This window comes from Euleptes europaea, chromosome 7 (assembly GCF_029931775.1).
Source record: "Euleptes europaea isolate rEulEur1 chromosome 7, rEulEur1.hap1, whole genome shotgun sequence".
NCBI lineage: Eukaryota > Metazoa > Chordata > Lepidosauria > Squamata > Sphaerodactylidae > Euleptes > Euleptes europaea.
In genome coordinates this window covers 9,595,584-9,616,851 of record NC_079318.1, presented here as the reverse complement: position 1 = coordinate 9,616,851, position 21,268 = coordinate 9,595,584, and the positions used below count along the sequence as shown (strand labels likewise).

Here is a 21,268-nt window from a genome sequence, read left to right as displayed (position 1 = left end):
GTGTCCAAAACAGCCCCTCTGGTTTCTTCAAGATTTGCTTCTGTGGGATGTCATCGGGACCAGAATGTAACACTGTTCAGGAAATAGAACTTCTGTGGCAGGCATCCTTGAATTTCATTCCTCTGGCTTTAAAAGAATGCACTTCCAACTAAGTGTGTTTAGGATTAAAGTTTACAGTTGAAGCAACTGTTGTTAACTTTTATGGGATTAGCTTTCTTTTAAAAAAATTCCCACATTCACTTAGGTCTCACATTCTCCACTGCCGTCCTGTTAGAACTTACTACTTTGTCATGCTTCCAAAAGGAAGGAAAATCCAGAACAGCTTTGGACACGACAATTCTAGGTAATGTTTTTAAAAAGTGTAATGCCTAAAGACATTTTAACTAGAGTCCAAAGCAGTTTCGGGGCAAGCAATATCACTGCCGTTTGCATTTACAGCATAATGTTCTGTTTACATTGAATACATTTTAAGAAGCTGCATAAACCATTTTTTACTTCATTGGCAGAGTACGGGAGGCACAGAAAGGTAAATAGCTTGACATTACAGAGCTGGTTAGAAGTAGGCCTTTGAGTTACCAGAGTGGCCTGCTGGGTTTGTTACATATTTTACTTGCTTGTCCATCCTGAAAAGCCTTTACTGTTGTATAATGAAAAGGCAACTAATTTGTTTATGGATACTACGGAATGATTTATACACTGTAACTCAAACTGAGCTTATTAGGTATACAAAATTTCTGGTCTTCATGTACAAAAATAAACTTTATATTCACACGAGCAAGTGGATTTTATACTTTTTAATAGTTTTTGAAAACAATGTTTGTATGGAGAAAGAACTGCCTGCCGAAGCAGTCCAGAATAATGGTGTTTTTTTAGTCTATTGTGCTCATTTCCAGTACAATACTATGCATGTAAACTCAGAAATAACTACTTTAGTGTTCAGTAGAGATTACTCCCAGGTAACAATGCATAGGACTGCATCCTTCAAAATCTACAGTGAAGGTGTTTTGATGTTTGCAAGAATCACAATGTGAACTCTTTTCCATAAAAAATGGAACATAATTATTGTTATACTGTTGTGCATAAGACATACTTTGCTTATTCAGATCAGTTTACTTGCCCTGCATAACCTTTCCCTTTCCTTTTTAAGAAACTAGAGTGTTTCCCACTGATATGGTCAGGATACTAAGACAGAGCTGCAGTGGAGCATTTGACAGTATAACACAGTACATCCAATTGCGATAAAAATGAAAAAAAGAGGGTTTTTAATATATATGTATGTGTGTGTGTACATATGCAAGGCAAAATATCTTTTAGCCTTCTAGTAAAACCAGCAAATGCAGACTGCCACAAACAAATTGTTAGCCTGAGAACTTAACTTTGATTTTAAAAAAGCAGCAACTTTACAAAACAGATATTACTATGAGATAATCTACAGAAACTGCTTTAGATGAAAAAAAATGTCAGTTTCCCCAAAGTAAGATCTGAGGAGCCATAGATGCTGCTAAGTGAACTGCTCAAAAGCATTTATTAAGGCAAATAAAAAGTAGAGGATTAAAAAAGCAGTTATAAAAATGACTAATTCTATGCAGACAAGGAGTTTTCTGAGTCGGTACAGTATGTCACACTGCCACAAAGGTTGGGTCAGTTGTAAAGTAAACGCAGTTTATAACTTTGGCCTACTTAGAGGTTCAGCAGCCTGTAAAACTACCCCAAAAGTATTCAACGGGAAGGTGAAGCTTGTTTTTTGTACATCTGATGGCTAGAATGAATAGAGTAAGTTGGAGAGTCCCCATTAATACATCCGTGTCGTGTTTGCTCATAGAGGTGCCCTCTCTTCCTCTAGGATGTACTTAGTTGTATGTAGATTTAGGATTGTAACCATGATTGGTGGTCAGCAAATTACCTTTTTACCAGTGAGGTGACTCAAAGCATTCAGAGGCCTAGCACTATTCCCTTCCCTCCACCATCTCTTCCTAATTCCTAGGGTTTAGATGGTGTAGTTTTTAACTGTTTTTGAGTAAGTAGAAAGATCCCTTTTTTGCAACTGACACAGACAATCCCATCAAGCCCAGAGTCTTTAAACAAACTACAATAATTTCTTGTGTCTTCTGTTGGAGGAGGGGTGGAATAAAGGAGTACCATTTCCCCCTCAGTTGACAGCTGCTTCTATTCGCCTTTACGTGCGACCAAAAAAGTAAGAGATTCAGTCTTTCTCCGGAACCTGTTTTGCTTGGTCCTCTGAAGAAATTATAGGTGAAATGGGGACTGTAGATTTGTCAAGAGGCAGATACTACATTCCAGAGCATGTTAAATTGCCTCAGAATTGAAGAGTTTTGCTGCTGCAAGAAGTTTGCTGATGTGCCTCGCTTCTCTGATGCCAGCCTCCTGGAGGCAAGTTTGTGACAGAGAAGGCACTTTGCTTAGGTCATTAACGCCTGCTGCCATGAGGGAACTTAAGTACATTGGGAGGCCAATAGAAACCAGCCAATCAGCGATGGAAGAGATATGTCCAGGAGACACAGGTTTTCGGTAGATTTCAGTTAGGCCGCCACTTGGAATCTGAAAAGGGGGGGAAAATGCAAGTTATTCAATCCTTTTTCCTCCATTTTGAAAAAGAATCCTTGCTCAGAAGTGTTAGTGAGGAAGATACTCTAGTGCACACAGATTTCATGAGCACAGGGGTTGCCCCATTTATTTAAATGGGAGCTGCCCTAGTCTGTGCTTTAACAGTATGCGCTGTGCATACACCATTGGTGTGTTTAATTGTATGAATCTTAAATCCCAGTGTTACCACTATGATGTAGAAGATATCGGCACCTTTTCAAACCCAACCCCCCCCCCCATTTTGTTAGTCCTTCCGGCCACATAAGCACCAAATCCATTTATTAAGTTGATAGGATGTAATATTTATAATGCCTAAACAAAATATTCTGTTTTACATCCACATTTACATTTTTCATCAAAGAGTTTGATGCATACTGCTCATGAGCAGCCCATTCCTGGGGGGCAGGCGGATGTGACTCTCCTTAGGCACCGGCGTGTCACCTTATCATGGAATAAGGTGACATCTACGCTGGCACGGGGGCAAACACACCAGCATCTGAGAGCCGCTGGCTCCTGCCGCCAGCATAGCCAGTAGGGCTTTCTCATAAGGGACAGCCCGTGCCAGCGAGGGGGGAGCGTTCCCGGGGGCAGCTTCCTAACCCTGTTCACCCCAGGAATGCCCCCTTGAGCTGTGGCAGGGCTGTGCCACCTTTTTTGGACCATGGACCACCTGACGAAAATTCCCTGTGTCCCCCAACAGATTCCAAAGGACACGTACATGACACTTGTTTAAACCAGCTATGCTGCTATTTTCCCTCCTTTTTATTTCTTAGAAACCTGGCAAATATTGTATTTTTAAAGAGATTATAAACATTAAATTTTAAAAGCACTAATCTGCTACACCTCAGTGCCTCAATTAATCTACTACAGATTAGTCCTGCAGAGTACTACTCCTGGGTATAAAGATATGGGCTCAATCTGCTGAGAAATTCCCTTGCACAAACTCCATTCATTTCAATGGGGTTTGGGCAGAAGAATTTTTTGGGGCCAAGGCCATATGTCACATGTAGCTAAGAAATGAAGAATAACAACATGGAGTATTTTTCTTGTTTTTTGATGTAGGCTAGGCTTTTATGAACTGCATGAAAAACTGTGACTATTAATGCAGACTGAGAAAGCAGTTGTAATCCTAATTTCACAGAACTATGTAGAATATAGCATCATGCATACAAGTGATGGTCTCTCTAGACTGCAGGAGATGCAGCCTGTCTTATTTATTGATTTGATTTTTACCCTGCCCTTCCCAACTGAAGACAGGCTCAGTCAGGGTGGCTAACAAAGGATAAAATATACAAACACACTCTTCAATATATAAATTAAAACATTTAAAAATAATAATTAAGATTAAATTAGATTTCAGATTACATTTCAGATGGCGCCCCTATAACAACAACAAGATCAACAACAACAACCACAACAACAGCAGGGAGAAATAATCAAGGGAGGGGAAGAAAAAGAAGGAATGGGGAAGAGGAAAGGAGGGGGGGAAAGGGAGAGGAAATGTCAGGTTCAGGCATCTGTCCCTAGCATCCCACAAGCAAACTCTTCCAGGCAGGTAGTCCTGAGTAGTAATACTTTATTAGGAGAAAAAAAACAGATTAAGAGCTGACTGCTTACACGCAGGTAAGGTTGGTAATGAGGAAATAGTGGCAGGCTACATGTTTTAAAAGCATTACAGACTACAATGGTAAACACGGGTAAGCATCCCCGCGATAAGCTATTCCCAGGACAGGCAGACTAAACATCCAGCGCAGCTGTGGGAAAGGAAGAGTGAAACTGTACACAGAGTTTACAGGCATGGGAACCAAGGACTTGGTGTGTAGCCAGATGGCCTGGCCATGTCAAGAGCCTTTACCCCTGCTAGCAGCAAGGGCCTGACAGGAAAAGGGCAGGGAGGGCAGCTAGAGTGGAACCATCGCTATCTTTAGCTGTGAGCCTGGTGGAACATCTCAGTCTTGCAGGCCCTGCGTAATTGAGCCAAACCCCACAGAATCCCGGTCTCATTTGACAGAGTTCCACCAGGCAGGAGAAGGCTCTGGCTCTGGTAGAGGACAGCTGGGCACTTTTTGGGACAGGGACCAGCAGTAAGTTGTTATCAGCTGACCGCGATGCTCTTTGGGGGGTATATCAGGAGAGGCGGGGCCCCGCAGATATGATGGTCCTGGACCATTTAGACCTTTAAAGATCAACACCAAATCCTTGAACCTGATCCGGTACTCAATCTGGAGCCAGTGCAGGCTGATGGAGCATGGCATGTATATGCGCTGTCCATGGGGTTCCCTTAAGGACCTGCACCGCTGCACTCTGGACCAGTTGAAGTTTCTGGAGCAGCTTCAAGGGTAGCCGTATGTAGAGCAAGTTACAGTAGTCCAATCTGGAGGTGACTGCTGCACTGTGGCTAGATCAGGGTGCATCAACTGCTTGGCCAAGGTTGAAAAATGCCATCCGGACTGTATTTGTGACCTGTGCCTCCTAAGAAACCATTTCCTCCATTGCTGTCTTAATGTAAGCACTTGCCCTATCGAGAACCACTAGCCACAGCAGGAGACGTAGTTGTCCAAAGCAGTTGGTTTAATGGTAACAAAGGCAAACAGAGCATAGAGAACCCAAGACAGCAATGGAGGAAACTGGCATGCACTTGATAATATAAAAGCATTGAAAAAAGCACTCAGCAGTACAGTCTCATGAGATTATTTTGAACACATTACAAACAGTACAGAGGCGCTGCTGCTCCCACGGACATCTGCAAGCTTCAAAGGGAACAGGATTGCAAAACAATCCTTGAAGGAGAGTCTGTGAGAAAACGAAACTATCTGAGACACAGGCCTGACACTTCCCCTCTTATGTGAGCGGCTCATGCCACTTTTGGCCAGGTGTTGTCTCTTCCTGAAGCCCCAAATGTGGGGCATGGTGTGATTTCTACCCCCTTCTCCCTGACTGCTTTGCATGCTCCAGCCTTTTCTTTGCAGATTGTGGAAGGGGAACCTGAAGGTGGTCTGAGGGAGCGGATTCGAGAAATGCCTTGCCTGAGTTCAGGTTTCTACAAGAGAACCCAGACTTGGGGAATTGTGTACCCCTAGATAGCCCTGGGAGAAGGGGGTCTATACTTAAAGAAAACCAGTTAATGAAAAAGGGGAGCTAAACCCTGCCCACTCTGGGCCTCACCCTGCTGCACTTCAATGCTTAAATAGTTTTTCTCCCAGCTTTGTGAATTTGTGGTGTTGGAGCTGGGCTGGAGAAAAAAATGTTTTAAGCACCAGGGTGCATCAAGATAAGGCAGATTTACTCTTTTCTCCACATGGTTCAATTTAATTTATATAGGGGGCTTGTATGTGAGGATCCTTTCCATTATACGTATATTGTTTGTGACCACTATGTGGGACTGTGATCTGCCAAATGTGTGTGTTTGATTTAGCTCAAGAGATCATGATCTTCACTAAGAGGAGAAAATGCCTCTTTCTCACTGGGCATTAGATGGCTTTGAGATTGACCAAGTCAAGGAGTTTGTTTACCTTGGCATTCTGTTTTCCCATAACCTAAATTGGAATGCCCATCAAAAAGCAGTGTCAACAAAATTAAACCTGGGGTTGGTGCTATTGTCAATTTTTTTCACACCAAAAGTGGCAAATATATTCCAGGGGCTATTCAGGTTTTTAACCTGAAAATTACCCCAATTATCCTCTTTGGTGTTGCCATCTGGATTACAGTCACCAATGAATCTATAGATCGTCCACTGCTTCAGTTCTTACGAAAACTCCTAAATGCCCCTCGATGTGTTGCTGGCGTTACTCTTCGTTCCGAGTTTGGCCAAATGTCACTTGAAGCTAGGGCGTGGTTGGCCGCCTTTAAACTACACCTTAAACTGTGCTTTAGCACTGAGGGGTTCCTAGCTTCTTTGAAGCATGACCCTTTCAAATCCTCATGGCAAAAAAATCTTAGATGAGAAACTGCCGTTGCTGGGCTTCTCGCAGGATATGTTATCAGATCTTGGGAAAACTGAAGCTTTTGCCAAAATTAAAAAGCGCATTAAAGAGCTCGATTATAACAGCACTACTTTTCGTGCTCATCGCGTCTGTTCATCCCAGTTCTTCGGAATACCCCCTCCACGTGGTCTGCCTGCCTATACATATTATCTGACAACTCCTCGTCTCTGTAGAGCTTTTTGCTTGGCTAGATTGAATGCTAACCCTTCTATGGTAATGCAGGGCAGAATTCTGAATATACCATACTCAGACAGGATCTGCCCTTGCTCTTCTGGCTCTATTGACACATTAGCCCATGCCCTTTTGGAATGCCGCTTTTACGAGGAACTTCGATCGCACTATATTTCCCCCCTTTTAATATACAAATCCAATGCCTCTGTGACTGACATAATGCCTTTTTTACTAAGCGACAGGGACCCCAAGGCTACATTGTCAGTGGCAAGATTTGTTTCAGTCCTTATATCCCTCCAACACTAGATATATGCTGCTCAAGATCAATTGATCAAGGAGCTTCTAAGTGCAGTTCTAGAACATATGCGTTGCATGTAAGGTCATGGAATCTCTGGCATCTCCAGCTGAAGGGTTGGATCCAGTGGAAAACTTTGCAGAAGGACTTGGCAGCGCAGATCTTTCCTCACCTTCTCCTATCTCAAGCAGCCTACTGTTTCCTCTGTTCTCGGATGGTCAGAATGGCAGTACAGTGCGCTGTAGTAATCAGGGAAATCTGATAAAATTTACTGCTTATGCAAGCCGCCAGCAGAAGAGGCAGAAGGGAGCAATTTTACAATTCCCCCCTTGTTGCTGCAGCTCTAGTACTATAGTGTATTTTCTTTGTGAGGCTGTCCTGACCCCCTGAGAGTATTTTTACACCAAAAAAAGCAGGCTGCTTGGGGAAGGGGGAAACGGAGGAAGATCCACCCTGCTGACTGCTGTGAATTTTTCTGCTGGATAAAAGCACCTCAGTTAGTAAGACAGTGAAAGACTTTGGCTGGAAATCCAGGAAAGCTTCAGTTAGTGGCCTCAGCGGACCAAAAGCCTGATCTGTATGTTCTATTGTAAGGTTTTACTGAAGTCATTCTGGTATTGCACTCTACAAGCAGGGATCATGTAAAAGCTGCATATAAATAAATACGAGCATATCACAGAGGATTAGGCTAGAATCTAGATCTCTGATATGCCACTTTTCTATATGTAGGGATTTAAAAAAAAATTAAGAGAACATTCCAAAGTGGAACATTCAATGCCTGAAGTGGTTTCTACCATATAATTTTATCTTTTCTCATATTTCATTTGCATTTGAAATCAAGACCATGTAGTAGAAACTTACTGCCATACGGTGCTGCTTTCTCAGCTGCTTCACCCGGACCTGGTCCATGTTTGTAGCAACTTCCTTTTCAGGTTGCTCTAGGTCTTCAGAGTATCTTTGCACCAAAGCTTCAGGAATCCCACAGCGACCATGCTGGAAATTCCAGTCATCCAGAGGGGAAAGAAAGAGATAAAGAAACAAAATATTAGTTAAGTGTTAAATGCCTTTCTAAAAGCAATTAACAAATACTATGTACAACTGATTGGTTTCAGTATATGTATACTTTTTCCAGTTCCACGGAAACATGCATTTGAAAAGTAAGTCACAGGACAGCTCATCACCTTCATTTTCAGCCATCTGTGAATGTGTTCTTTAGAATGGCTGGAAAAATTATTGAGATAATATGATTTTCTAATGTTTGAAGGTACTAGCAGAGGAGCACAGCTATCATATACCCTTAACCAAAGAATGGTTCACTCCTTCTATCTGAGATGGTTGTCCTCCTCCACCGAGCGCACAGCTTCAGGAAAGATGTACATGGAGTGGCGAGGGAGGGAAGGGACACCCACCTAGCCAGCCTAATCAACCCTGGCAATCAATGGGGTGACAGATATCGCAACCAGATCACCCTCACGTCCGATTTTCTAATGTATTTTTACGGTACTTCAATACATGACGTAGCTTTTGGAATGTCTTGAGGACAAGATATGCTATTGTGCTGGCACTACCCATAAGAACATAAGAAAAGCCACGCTGGATCAGACCCAGGCCCATCAAGTCCAGCAGTCTGTTCACACAGCGGCCAACCAGGTGCCTCCAGGTAGCCCACAAGCAAGACAACTGCAGCACCATTATCCTGCGTGTGTTCCACAGCACCCAGTATAACAGGCATGCTCCAAAAAAAGCTGAGAACTTTAAAGACTCATTGATTTCAATTCAATAGAATTAAGCATGACTTATCTTTATATATTTATGACAGTCAAACCCAAAGCATCAGACAACCTTGGTTAAGTGCCTACCATTAGGGCTGTCGATTTGGTTAGTCCCAAACCGAAAGCCGAATTTCCCGATTCGGCGGTTTTTAGTTCTGATCGAACCGAACTCAAAAAAGGCGGGAAAACGGGGAGCCGAATTCAGTGAATTTGGGGGGTTCGGCGAATAAACTCGGCAAATTTGGGGTTTGGCGCAGCAGCATAACCCTCAGTAAGCAGTATTCTCCCGCGGCCAATCGGTGGCCAAGCTGGGTCTTCTTCTGGCCAATCAGTCGCGATTGAGTGCATGAGCCCAGCTGCTGCGCGGCCCGGGGAGAGAAAGAGAGAGTATCTGTTTGTGTGTGAGAGAGATCCCCCTTGGGGGGGGGGGGTGCGTGTGCACATTCGAGCCATTCCGTGGCTGCAGGGGGCGCATTTTGGGGGGTAGAGCCCCCAAACTTTCAGCATAGCTTCAGAGGACCCTTCTTGCAAGAACCCCCAGGTTTTGTAAAGATTGGATCGGGGGGGGCGAAATATGGGCCCGGAAGGGGTCCCCCCCACCCTTAATGTGCATCTCTGACAATGGAGGTTTGGAATTAGCAGAGCTTGCCTCCCACGCCCAAAGCTCCCAGTCCCGACAAACAGCTGAGCTGTGGGGAGCAAGGGCGGGGCAGGTGCGAAGAAGATGGAACAGAAGACATCCACAGTAAGACCCATTTTGGGGCTTTTCTCTATAATTTTTCTCCTGTGTGTGTGTGGGGAGGGAAGCAGAGTCTGTTTGTGTGTGGGGAGGGAGCAGTTTCTGTGGGTGGGGGGAAAGCCAAAGGGGGCTTTCGCCTGTTCTGCCTGGGTGTGTGGCCCCCTCGAGTCTCTCTCTCTCTGGTTTGAGGGGGGGGGTTCAGTTGTGTGTCCTCAGGTTTTCCCTCATTCATAAGATTGGTTAGGTCTCTTTTGATGCTTGCTCAAAACTGGTTTTCAAATGGTGACTTAAAGAATGCATTTGCCTGGTCCCGAATTTGATGCAAAAGGGGAAATTCCACCCCATCCTGTTCCTTATGCATAGCTACCATGCCTCTGTCCCTTTCCATGGTTTGCAAACTCCCAGGCGTCACGTGTTGCTTGGCATGGTTGCAAATGTGTTGCTTTGCATGGTTTGCATGGTTGCAAATGTGCTGCTTTGCAAACTTCTTCGCACCTGCCCCGCCCTTGCTCCCCCCTGCTCAGCTGTTTGTAGGGGCTGGGAGCTTCAGGAGTGGGCGGCAAGCTCTGCTAATTGCAAACCACAATTGTCAGAGATGCACATTAAGGAGGGGGGACCCCTTTCGGGGCCCATATCTCAGCCCCCCCAACCCAATCTTCACAAAACTTGGGGGTTCTTGCAAGAAGGGTCCCCTCAAGCTACGCTGAAAGTTTGGGACCTCTACCCCCAAAAATGCCCCCCCGGAGCTGCGGAAAGGCGCGATTGTGTTTTTAATGGCTTTATTTGGCCGAATTTTCCCCCGAACTCTGGATCTCATGCCGAATTGCACGGACCCGAAGCAGGGGAGTTCGGACTTCGGCATTTCCCAAATAAAAACGGGCCGAATTTTGCCAAATCCAAATTTTAGCGAATTTTTTTCCCAACAGCCCTACCTACCATACTTTTACAATTTTTAATTGATAAGCTTTGCTTATTTTAATATTCAGGAAAGTTTATTAAAGCCCATTCCTGATGACTGGCTATTACTGGAGTATAAATTCTAAGTATATCCTCTGTGCCAGTTACTTTCTGCAGAGGGTCTCCTACCCACCCCCCCGGGATTGTCCGTGTGGCTGTGCTGAGACCATGGGTCTCTCGAGTTACAAGCCCGTCCTTTGGAATGGCCTGCCAAAGTAGGTGAGGAGGGGCACCTCCACTTGCTACACTTAGGAAGGCATGTGAGGCTGTCTTATTCCAGAGAGCATTTGGTGGATGGTAAATTGTTTCAGCTGATTAGGCGGTGTTTGTTCTACTGCAGTGTTTGTTGATCCTGTGTGTTTAAAATTCGGGTTTATTTTTCATCTTGAGTGCTTTTAAATTGGTAACTTGTGTATTTTAATCTGTACTTTAATTTTGTTAACTGGCCTATTATAATTTATGTCCTTGCAATTTGGTGGCATTATTGTTTGCCATCTGGACTATGAGGAGATAAGAAGGGATAGAAATGTTTAAATAAACATAGTGTCTATCACAGATTTGCTTTTCCATATAACCCCACTATTTCAATACCACTCACAGAGTTTAAATGTGTGTATGTAAGTAAAATGCTGGTGGTTATATTTTAAATGATGATGTATCTAATTATTTTGAGGATAAGTCCTTTTTGAGAAATTTAGACTACAGTTACAGTTAGGATAAACTCTCAGAACTTCTTGAAGAGATCTTTCCAGTATTTTGATTCCTGCATAATTTCATATGCTGGAAATAAGATTAGCCTTGCCTTTTAAATAGTATGTGGTAGTGGATCCCTTCTGTGTGCCAAGAGCCTGGCAAAACTTTCACTGCACAGTGGTGCTTGGGTCCACTGTAAGTTTGTACAAAAAGGAAGTAAAAAATAGCCAGGGTATCAAATGCAGCATATGAACAATCCTACAACAAAGTAGTTGTTATAAAGATAAAGTTTAATTCTTACACAAAATGTTGCCTAAATTAAATTTATTAGTGGGTAAAAAGAAAGAATCCCTGACCTGGATGGCCCAGGCTATCTGATCTCATTGTATCTTGGAAGCTCAGTAGGGTTGGCTCTGACTAGTATTTGGATGGGAGACCACCAAGGAAGTCCAGGGTCCATACGAGGTCACCGTATGACACACACGTGTGTGTGTTATGGAATAGTTACAAACAGTTTCATGTTCATAATGACCTTCATCACTGTGTATAACAGCTGCTCTGGGCTCTCCATTTCAGGAGCACATTAAAGCCACCAACATACACTAAGTATGAGCGCTTCATGTTCCCTATCACAGCAATTTTGTAATAACACCCACAATTTGTTTCAAAAGTCTAAAAGTGCACAAAGGTACTCAAGCAGGACATGAATGATTCATTGGTTTGTGGACCAAGGAAAGGTAGAAAAATGGAAGACACTACCATCAAAGCAAGACAGTTTGTTCAGAGGACCATATCAACAGTGTTGCACTCATCAATGTGTATGGTTAAACTCCAAATCTCCATAATATTCTGTTTCACACTACAATGAAGAAACAGACTATTAAAACAGATATATACTCCAGTGGAATCAAATGTTCAGCTTGGAATCTGAAAGACTGAGCAGGAAGGAATAGTTGGCCATGCTATGATGGTCACTCACAGGCAGCAAACAGTGGGGCCCCAAGGGCAAAAAATGTTGCAAACCTCAGTTTCCAAAAAGAAAGGATTACTAAGTGGAACTGCAATGAACAGCCTTTATGTGAACCTATGTAGCTGACAGTCTGTCTACCTATGACTGCCACCATATGAAGACTACTTTATTTATTTATTTAGATTTTTATCCCGCCCTCAATCCCTGGCCAACGCTGGGTTCAGGGCAGCTAAAAATGAGATATACAATACAATAAGATACCATAAATATGATAAGGTCATAATATAAAAGTAAAAGCAATTAGGCAGTCCCATAAAATCATCAATTTTAAATAATCAACAACCAAGAAACAGATGGAGCTCCCTGTTAAGTATAGAGACCACAATGGGGCCTGAAAGAACAGTCAGGGCCCCCATCTCTTTAGTTGGTACGAATATATGAAGAGGAGGGGGCAGCAAGCCCCTGACTCCACCAGGCTCCGATTAAGGCTTTGTTGTAGTGCAGCTGCAACAGCTGGCCTGTGTGCAGCAGCTTATGACATGGACCCAGCAAACCATGTACCATGTCAATCATCTAAAAAGAAAGGCTTACAGTAAAATGATGAAAATTGCAGAATATTCATGATGAATCATTGTTTACCCCTCAACTCACGAAGGCCATTTAAGATGCCTTCATGTGGTGCCTGAAATGTATGAACAAATTTTGGGAATATGGAAAGTTTTCCAGTTTTTTTCTTTTCATTGTCAGCTTACATACTTTGCGTACTAGCTCTACAGAACAACCAACAGGGAAAGGAAGAGCGTGAATGCATAAAACTGCCGAATACTGAGTCACACCCTTGGTCTGTCAAGGTCAATATTACCTACTCTGTCCTGCAGCAGCTCTCCAGGGTCTTTTGCATCATCTGCTACTCAGTGCTTCCCAACCTTTCTGGTATGGTGACCCACAAGTCCAAATTTACTTGGTATGGTTACCCAGCCAGGGCAGACCCAAGGTTTTTGATGTCTTTGGCCAGTGTTTCCCAACCTGTGGCTCACTTCTCTTTCCTTCTATGCTCTGAATAGAGCCTGTCAACTCTTCGGCCCCTTTTTCCAGCTACTACTGTAACGTTACTAGTTGCCAGATAGTCCCCCCCCCCCCAAAAAAAAATTGCTGCAAAGTGGCCATTAGGGATGGCTGGCCTGTAACCCACTTTCAGAGGCTTTTGCGACTCACTTCTAGGTCCTGACTCACAGGTTGGAAAATTCTGTATCACCTGATTGCGGTGGGGGAATGGTATGGTATGGCACAGTCCAATCTCATCAGATCTTGGCAGCTAAGCAGGGTTGGTACTTGGATGGGCAGCCCCCAAGGAAGACTCTGCAGAGAGAGGCAATGGCAAACTGCCTCTGGTTCTCACTTGCCTTGAAAGCCCCTTGCTAGGGTCACCATAAGTCAGTTGTAACTTGATGGCACATATGTACATACCATCGGATCCTTTTAAACTGGATATTTAATAATTTACCATAGAATCATAGAATTAAAAAGAAGGAAGGGGCCTAGCTACCATCCACTCCAAACCTTGCACCATGCAGGTTGACCTAAAGCATCCCTGAGAAATAATTGTCCATCCTCCGCTTAAACATCTCCATGGAGAATCCACAACATCCCTGAGCAACTGGTTCCATCTCTGAACTGCCCTTATTGTTAAAAAATTTTCCCTAATATCCCGCTGATATCTCCTCACCCATTATTTAAACCCCTTATTACAAGTCCTAACCTCCACTGCCAACTGAAACAGCCACTCACTCTCATTTAAATGACAGCCCTTCAAATACTTAAAAAGACTAATCACATCTCCCCTCAACCTCCTCCTCTCCAGGATGGACATTACTAATTCCCTCAACATTTCTTCATAAGGCTTAGTCCCCAAATCCCTAACCATCCTTGTCACTCTCCTCTGCACCTGCTCTAAAGTTTCTATGTCATTCCTATAAAATGCCTCCAGAACTTGACACAATACTCCAAAATGTGGTCTGACCAGTATAGTATAGAGTGGTACTGTCACATTTCATGTTCTAGATGCTATGCCCTAAGATGCATCTGTTGATACACCGTAAGATCACATTGGTCTTCTTTGCTGCTGTATCATACCGGCTACTCATACTCAATTTGCAGCCCACCAAAACCCTAAGATCTACTATCCAGAAGAGTATCTCCTATCCAGTATATGTGCATATTATTTTTATTACACAGATGTGATTTAATAGAGATATGTGTAAGGTTTTACATCTCCACATCTGCCCATTTCCCCAGTGTATCCAAGTCTGATTGTATATTATCTCTACCTTCTGGCGTGTTCATTATCTCACCCAATTTGGTGTCATCTGCAAATTTATTTATTAATTGGTTAATATATTTATATCCTGCCCTTTCTTGTGGCTCAAGGAGGGCCAGGGATGGACAATTAATGTGCAGAAGCTTTCAAAGCTCCCTCGCTCCCTTACCTTGTCAGAATAGGGGTCTTCTGTGAGATCAATATCTTCAGACTGCAGTTTGTTTTCTATCAACATCTCGAGATCTTGCCCTCTATTACAGGAGGTTTTTCTTGATGAAGAAGGACCTAGTTTTAGAACATGTTGCTGGATGCTGGAAGTCTCCGGAAGATCTGAAAACCAAGGAGGCCGTACACATGTAGGGCTACTGGGCTCATATTCTGGAGATGACTTGCAAAAGGTCAATACATGGGCATCAATGGGGCTAGATGGGGTGGTCTTTTTTTCTGGCAAAGATGGAACATCCGGACTACGAGGGGCTGAAGGGGAATGACAATGTCCGTTAGAAAGACGTTCTCTGCTTTTTTTCGCAGGGACTGGAGGTGGCAGTGAAGAGGTTTTTGGCTGTATTCTTGTTTCGCCCATGTCCTTCTGTTTAGCTTCTGTAATTTCCTTGAGGACTGGAGAATGATCAGTCCTTCCAACACCAGAATTACTTTTTTTATAGTTTTCAAGGGGTGTCCATGTTATGTCATGTGTAAGTAAAGATGACTGGAGTTCACAATTCTGAGGCAGGAATAGAGGAAATGTTCCGTTGGAAGGGATGGCTGTGGGGAAGTGCAATTCCTTTGCTTTCCCCTTAACAGAAACAGCACCACCTTTACTTTTATCCACCAACAGTTCTGTCGCCTGCCCACTACCATCGTAACTAATTGATTTTTTTGTTAGATCTAGTACACCTTGAGGGAAACCATCCAGCTTCTTTACAGAGCCTTCTATCTTGGTGTCAATTTCTCCCTGGAGGTCCCCCAGAGAATGAGATCTTGGCCATGTAAGCATATTCTGGTTGCCTTCCAGAGTCCCACAGCTCTGACAGTTGCCAACTGGCAAACTTCTGCGGTTCTTCTTCAGAGTCATGACTGCAGAGGGCTTGAGGCAACTCTTCCTAGCATGATGCGTGCAACTGAGTTGTGTCTTTTCCCCTTGCTCTATTGATTTCATCAATGGCAGAGTAGCCACAGGGTTTCTGTGGAAATCCTTAAAACTGAATTCATTGGGTAATTTTGAGGGCAGAAGACAAGGTTTTCGACTCTTAGCTGAAACAAAATCAAAGCGATATGTAGGATGTTATTTTTTGTATGCAAAATGTGCAAAAGAAACAAATACATTATCTCTTTTAGGAAGGTGAAAAATGAGCTTATATATGGATAAGGCTGATTTTCAGCATGTATCCTGCAATATTTCAAAACAGAAATACAGTTGCGAAATTCAGATTTACTAAGAGGTATTGATGTCCAAGGTGCTTATTTCCCCTTCCTCCAGGATGCCCTTCACTCCCCAAAAACTAATATTGAGAGGTAGGAATATGACATGTGGGCACAGAAGGCTGCTGCCAGAAGGTGAAATGAAGCAGGCAGGAGCTGGAATTTCTGTCAGGCACAAAAGATTCTGTTGCCTGCATAAGCAAAGATTATTCTGTTTGATTATTGTTTGCTAAAGAGAGATAATTGTAGCTGTTCTTGCAGAAACTGTGAAGAAACCAAACACTTTTTTATAGATCAAAGCTATGTTAATGATTATTATTCTTGTAAAACTATTGTTTCAACTAGTCAGATTTAAGAACTCTTCACTTCTTCACTGCATCTTTGAGTTAATACAGGAACACCGATCAACAGAAAGCATCATTCAAGTTTTTTATTCAAGAACATGATTCTGAATTGTTTAATGCCAGTCCTCGATTTTGAGTCGATCATGACCTTTACGCTCATATATCTAAGTTTAATACATAATTTGAAAAGCTGACTTCTGTGATTTTTGTGTGTGCTGATATCATAGGATATAAAAGTTATGGCTAACACATCATCTTTATTTTCTGAGATGGTGCAAATAAATGCTAGTTTGTTTACAGACTGAAGTTGTCTTCTGCAGCCCCGTGGGTGCCCTTTATAAGGAAGAAGAGAAACCTCTGGCTGCAAGTCAGGCAGCCTAAGGACCCTAGATTGCAAGAATGTTGTGCCTTTCCAGCAGTTTAAAATTTTAAGTGGAAGATTAAAAAAAAAAAGAATGCATTTTTTTCAGTCAGTTCAGAACTGTCTCTTCAAAATACTGAATAATACTCAGCTGGATGTTCTGTATCTGAATTCAGAGCTCATCATATAAATATTCACTACAGAGCACCACAGACCTTCAGAGGTACCAAACAGTAGTAGGAAAAAGAACTTGTTTGATCTATAATGGAAAACTATCACCATCGCTTTCCTGGTACATGGATTAATAAGAAAGACTTAGAACTGCAGATGAGGAAGCGAGGGAAGTGTGGGACAGAGATGTACATACTTTCTAACCAGCAAGCAACTGTTTCCTTGGACTGTATACAATGGTATTATGTGGGCTGGCTTGTAACAGCTTCAAATTCTAAACAGGAAAACCGACCACTTCTCAGAGACATTACTCACAAACTGAAATTATCAAGCAATCATATTCAGATAATTTTTCTCCCATAGTGGTGCTGAGGTCCAAAATGGTTTTCAATTCCAGCTCTGCACAGTCTGCTCACTGTAAAAGGCTGTACTCATTTTGACTCCAATGCTTTGAAGAAAAGAGAACTGGTGGGTTTGATGCCTGATGCAACACCTGCTCATGCACCCATGCGCACGTACCATGGGAAGAGGTAGCAGCCCCATACCTCTGTGCACTACACTTGCCGTGGACTGGATCAAGTCTAAGAAATGGCCTAGCGGTTAAGCTACAACCTTTTGGGCACCACGTATAGAGGACACTTACTTGTAAGTTCCCACTTCTTTTAGAGATATTTCCACACTAGGACTGTAGATTTAGTTATTCAGTCTACCATCTGGTGGCCAAAGCATTTCCATAATAATATTTATACCTATTCTTAAATTCACAGTGAATTATCATGCATACTCAAGGACTGCTTAAGCCTAGAGAACGCCACAACCATACAACTCCCCACTAGCTCAAATGCAATGGGATTTCTGCCCAGTCTTGTTCTGCTTACAGAACAAAATAACATAATCCCATACAAGTAAACTCTTAAATAAAATGTAAGCACAAAGTGGACAAAACCAGTTTCTTTGCCAAATATGCATTTCCTCTCAATGAACAGCTGCGTGGCCAACTATTGCACGACTGTTCTGGACTGCAATGAAACCGTGCTTTAATAAATAAAAATAGGAAAAGTGTCTTTATAGAAGCAAGGTGCTTATTTTTAAAAGTACTAAACAGTGCCTAATGTTCCAATGGGACCCTGTTTATCTAACAAGTCTTGAAAAATATCCCTGCAAAAAGCAGTATTAACTTACCGCACAACATTGATTTTGATCTGCCTAATTATTTAATTTTATTCTTAGAATGTATTTCTAACACTTTCATATTCTTTAAAGAACTTGAATGACAGAGAGCATGAAGAGGGAGGAGGAGAAAGACAAGAAATGCTCATTTGAGGTAGCCAGCACAGGTACAGAGAGCAAATACTAATTTATTAATTAAGTATTTATATCCTGCTTTTCCTCATGGCTCAAGGCAGATTACAAAACACAATCAAAAACGCACAAAATCACACCCCAAAATCATATGAGTGGGGTGGGAGGTAGTTTAGAAAGGCACTGAAGTAAACGTCTTGTTCAGAGCTGTTTGGTTTCTTAGCTTTCTGCATATGTTCTGTAGTTGATTTGAGAATTTCTTCTACAACATGAGGCCTAGAAACGCCCTTTCTCCAAAAACACATCAGATAATTTGGACAGTGTATCACACGGTGAATGGGCTGAACGTACACAGAGCTCTGGCTGTACAATATCTGCATGTCTTATACCAGTGTGAGACCTGCTTACATTGAGTTAAGCTTGGCAGAACAAGAAGGAATCATCACCAATCTCAGCCACAACAGGAACTGATTGCTAACTTACTAAATAAGAAGAGGCAACAGTTCACTGTTTACAACTACAAAGATTTCTCCCCTAAAACAACAGCCCTCATTCACTCTGCTGCCTAATGCATTCACATACTCTTGTTCACTCATTTCAGTTCTGAAACAAGCTGCAATCAGTGGGAAACTGCAACAGGTGGTTCTTGCAAGTGCTTGGTTAACTAGTCACACTGAGCTTCATGCCAATGATTCTACAAGCAGCTCAACAACACAGTCCTTTCAGTAAAGAAGGATGCAATATGCATCTTGAGTAAACAAGCACAAAAAACCCCATTCCTCAAACAATGAACAGTCTTTCTTAAGACTTGAATAATCCCTTTCAGTATGCAAATGAATTTTCTACTTGTAACACTCCCCAGATTTGCTTGTATTGGGGAGCGTGGTGCTTTTCATGAAGAAAGCATATGGCATGCAGGCAGAGTCTTTTACTGGCCTGCTTCCATACTAGGGATTTCCCACATTTCAGCCATCTTACTGGTGTGGGGTTTCCCCCCATGTTTCCACATGATGTCCTATAATTGTGCACGGACTGTTAATAGCATGTACTGTCCACACACAAATCTTGTTTTTTGCCATCAAGTCACAGCTGAGTTATGGCGACCTCATAGGGTTTTCAAGGCAAGAGACGATCAGAGGAGATTTGCCATTGTCTGCCTCCGTGTCACGTCCCTGGTGTTCCTTGGAGATCTCCAATCCAAATACTTGCCAGGGTCAAGGCTGAGGGTGTGCGTGATGGGACCAAGGTCACCCAGCAAGTCTCCATGGTAGAGTGGGGATTCGAACCTGAGTTTCCCAGAACCTAGTCCAACACTTTAACCACTACACCACACTGGGTCTCTATTTTTTTTTAAATCAGGAAAAAATGGTATTCCCTAGGCAGAACTCTTTCCACACAATCATTTCTTGTGTCTGAAGGGGAAACAGTGCAATTGCAGGATTTTGTGGAAAAGCAAATCAATTATTCTTTTCATTTGTTGATGACTGTAAGGGGCCAGTCCCAGGCAACAATGAGCATAACAAAAAAATTGCCTGCCTTTTAGACAAAGGGGAGGGGATCCAAGGAGGCTGTGCAAATATAAGCTTTTTAAAAGGTTGTTAAATGCATTGTATTCTTCCTATTCAGCATTACTTGTTTAAAAAACAACAACGGAAATGAATCACACACAGCTCAGCCTGCCACAGAAAACCACTCTGGTGTGGAAGCATCCCTGTCTTTTAAACAGCAGCAATGTGAAGGATAATGGTAAAAAGATTACAAAGCACAATGTAAGGGGAAGATGGGAGTCATTGCCTTGAAGCATTGGACAGTATAAGATGGAGGAGTAAGAAATGGAGGAGTAAGAAATCAAGCATGGAGGAGTAAGAAATCAAGGTATGGAGCAATTATTTAACAGAATTATAACAACTAAAACAAAGCGAAATACATAAGCAACAAGAATTTGTAAATGTGCTCTCCTTATCAACAAAGGGTCAATGGATCTTGAAATCTAATAAATTTACAGTGAAAGCATAGTTACACCCTTCAATGCTCACTGACTTCTGCTTAGCAGGCCACTGTCAGCCTTGTGCCCCCCTGAAAATTATGTATCGTTCATTACCATTCTCCAGGTTTTCACTGCTTTCGTAGCAGCCTGAATCCCGAGGGGAACACCCACTTAGGCCCTGGCCATCTGTGAGGAGTTTCTCCTGAGAGCCTGAATGGTCACTGTTACCTTGAGGATGAAGAAAAAGCAGGTGTGAGAAGGCAGTATACAACAAATGGAGCTAACAGGGAAGAGAAGGAATGGAAGGGGTGATGATCCCATATAAGAATTTTTTAGTTAGATTCTAAGCTCAGTCAAGTGCCAGTATGGAAATGGAAGATTTCAGGGTATTCACAGAAACATGCTAAGTGGTTGAATTGACTCACTACCATTGTGGCAGTAATAGGGTGAACCTATATGGACTACTTCTTTAGTTCTGAGTAAAACAATGTGGTGAAATTCCCCTTTTTCTCTGTGGCTGAAACAGTATTTTGATTTTATTATGGTTTTGGTACAAGGAAAAATACAACTAAATAAAATCCAACACTTGCAATCTTTCATTAGCTTTTGTCACAGGCAATTTCATCAGTCCTACCAAAACTGCCTTTGTGTAGACATGCATACAACCCCCCCACCCCCAATCCTGCATAAAGTTGGAGCAAGAAGGAAAGTTTGTTGTGTAAAGCAGGTGATTATGAAGGAACAGGAAAACAATTCTCCCTCTGATCAAAGACAACCCTAAGCTTAGAAAGAAAATTCTCCATTTAGTTAGTGGATTGACCATTCCCCATTTTCAAATATTGGTAGCGCAAGCACTCGGGCATCTTTAGTGTTGTGGGACATAAAGCTGTTGCTGACAGGAGAAATATGGCAACAAAGAAGGCTGTGTGTGTCTTGGCTGGGGACAGTGAAGTCAAAAGTGTTGTTTACTTGCAGCAGAAAGGTGAAGGGCTGGTAGTTATTTCAGGAAACATTAACTGTTTGACTACAGGAAAGCATGGATTTCATGTCCGTGAATATGGAGACAACACAAATGGATGTATCAGTGCAGGTGATGTGTTCTGGCTAAGGCCGTGAATATAAATTAATTCATTCCAGTGCAGGTGCTCACTTGAATCCCGAGACCAAAACATAGAGAGAG

The 21,268-nt window shown here is 42.5% G+C and overlaps 1 protein-coding gene across 4 annotated transcripts in view; it reads right to left on the bottom strand.

Moving 5' to 3' along the window:
* Positions 1-2,267: 2,267 nt before the first annotated feature.
* SASH1 (SAM and SH3 domain containing 1) overlaps positions 2,268-21,268 on the bottom strand; it is a 183,812-nt gene continuing 164,811 nt past the window's right edge. For all 4 annotated transcript variants that reach the window (XM_056853052.1, XM_056853053.1, XM_056853054.1 and 1 more), the window contains 4 exons: positions 20,203-20,316; positions 14,671-15,755; positions 7,915-8,046; positions 2,268-2,559 (listed from right to left, as the gene is read on the bottom strand). In XM_056853052.1, the coding sequence (XP_056709030.1) occupies positions 2,308-2,559; positions 7,915-8,046; positions 14,671-15,755; positions 20,203-20,316 (1,583 nt within the window). In that variant the 3' untranslated portion in view covers positions 2,268-2,307. The remainder of the gene's footprint in view (positions 2,560-7,914; positions 8,047-14,670; positions 15,756-20,202; positions 20,317-21,268) is intronic.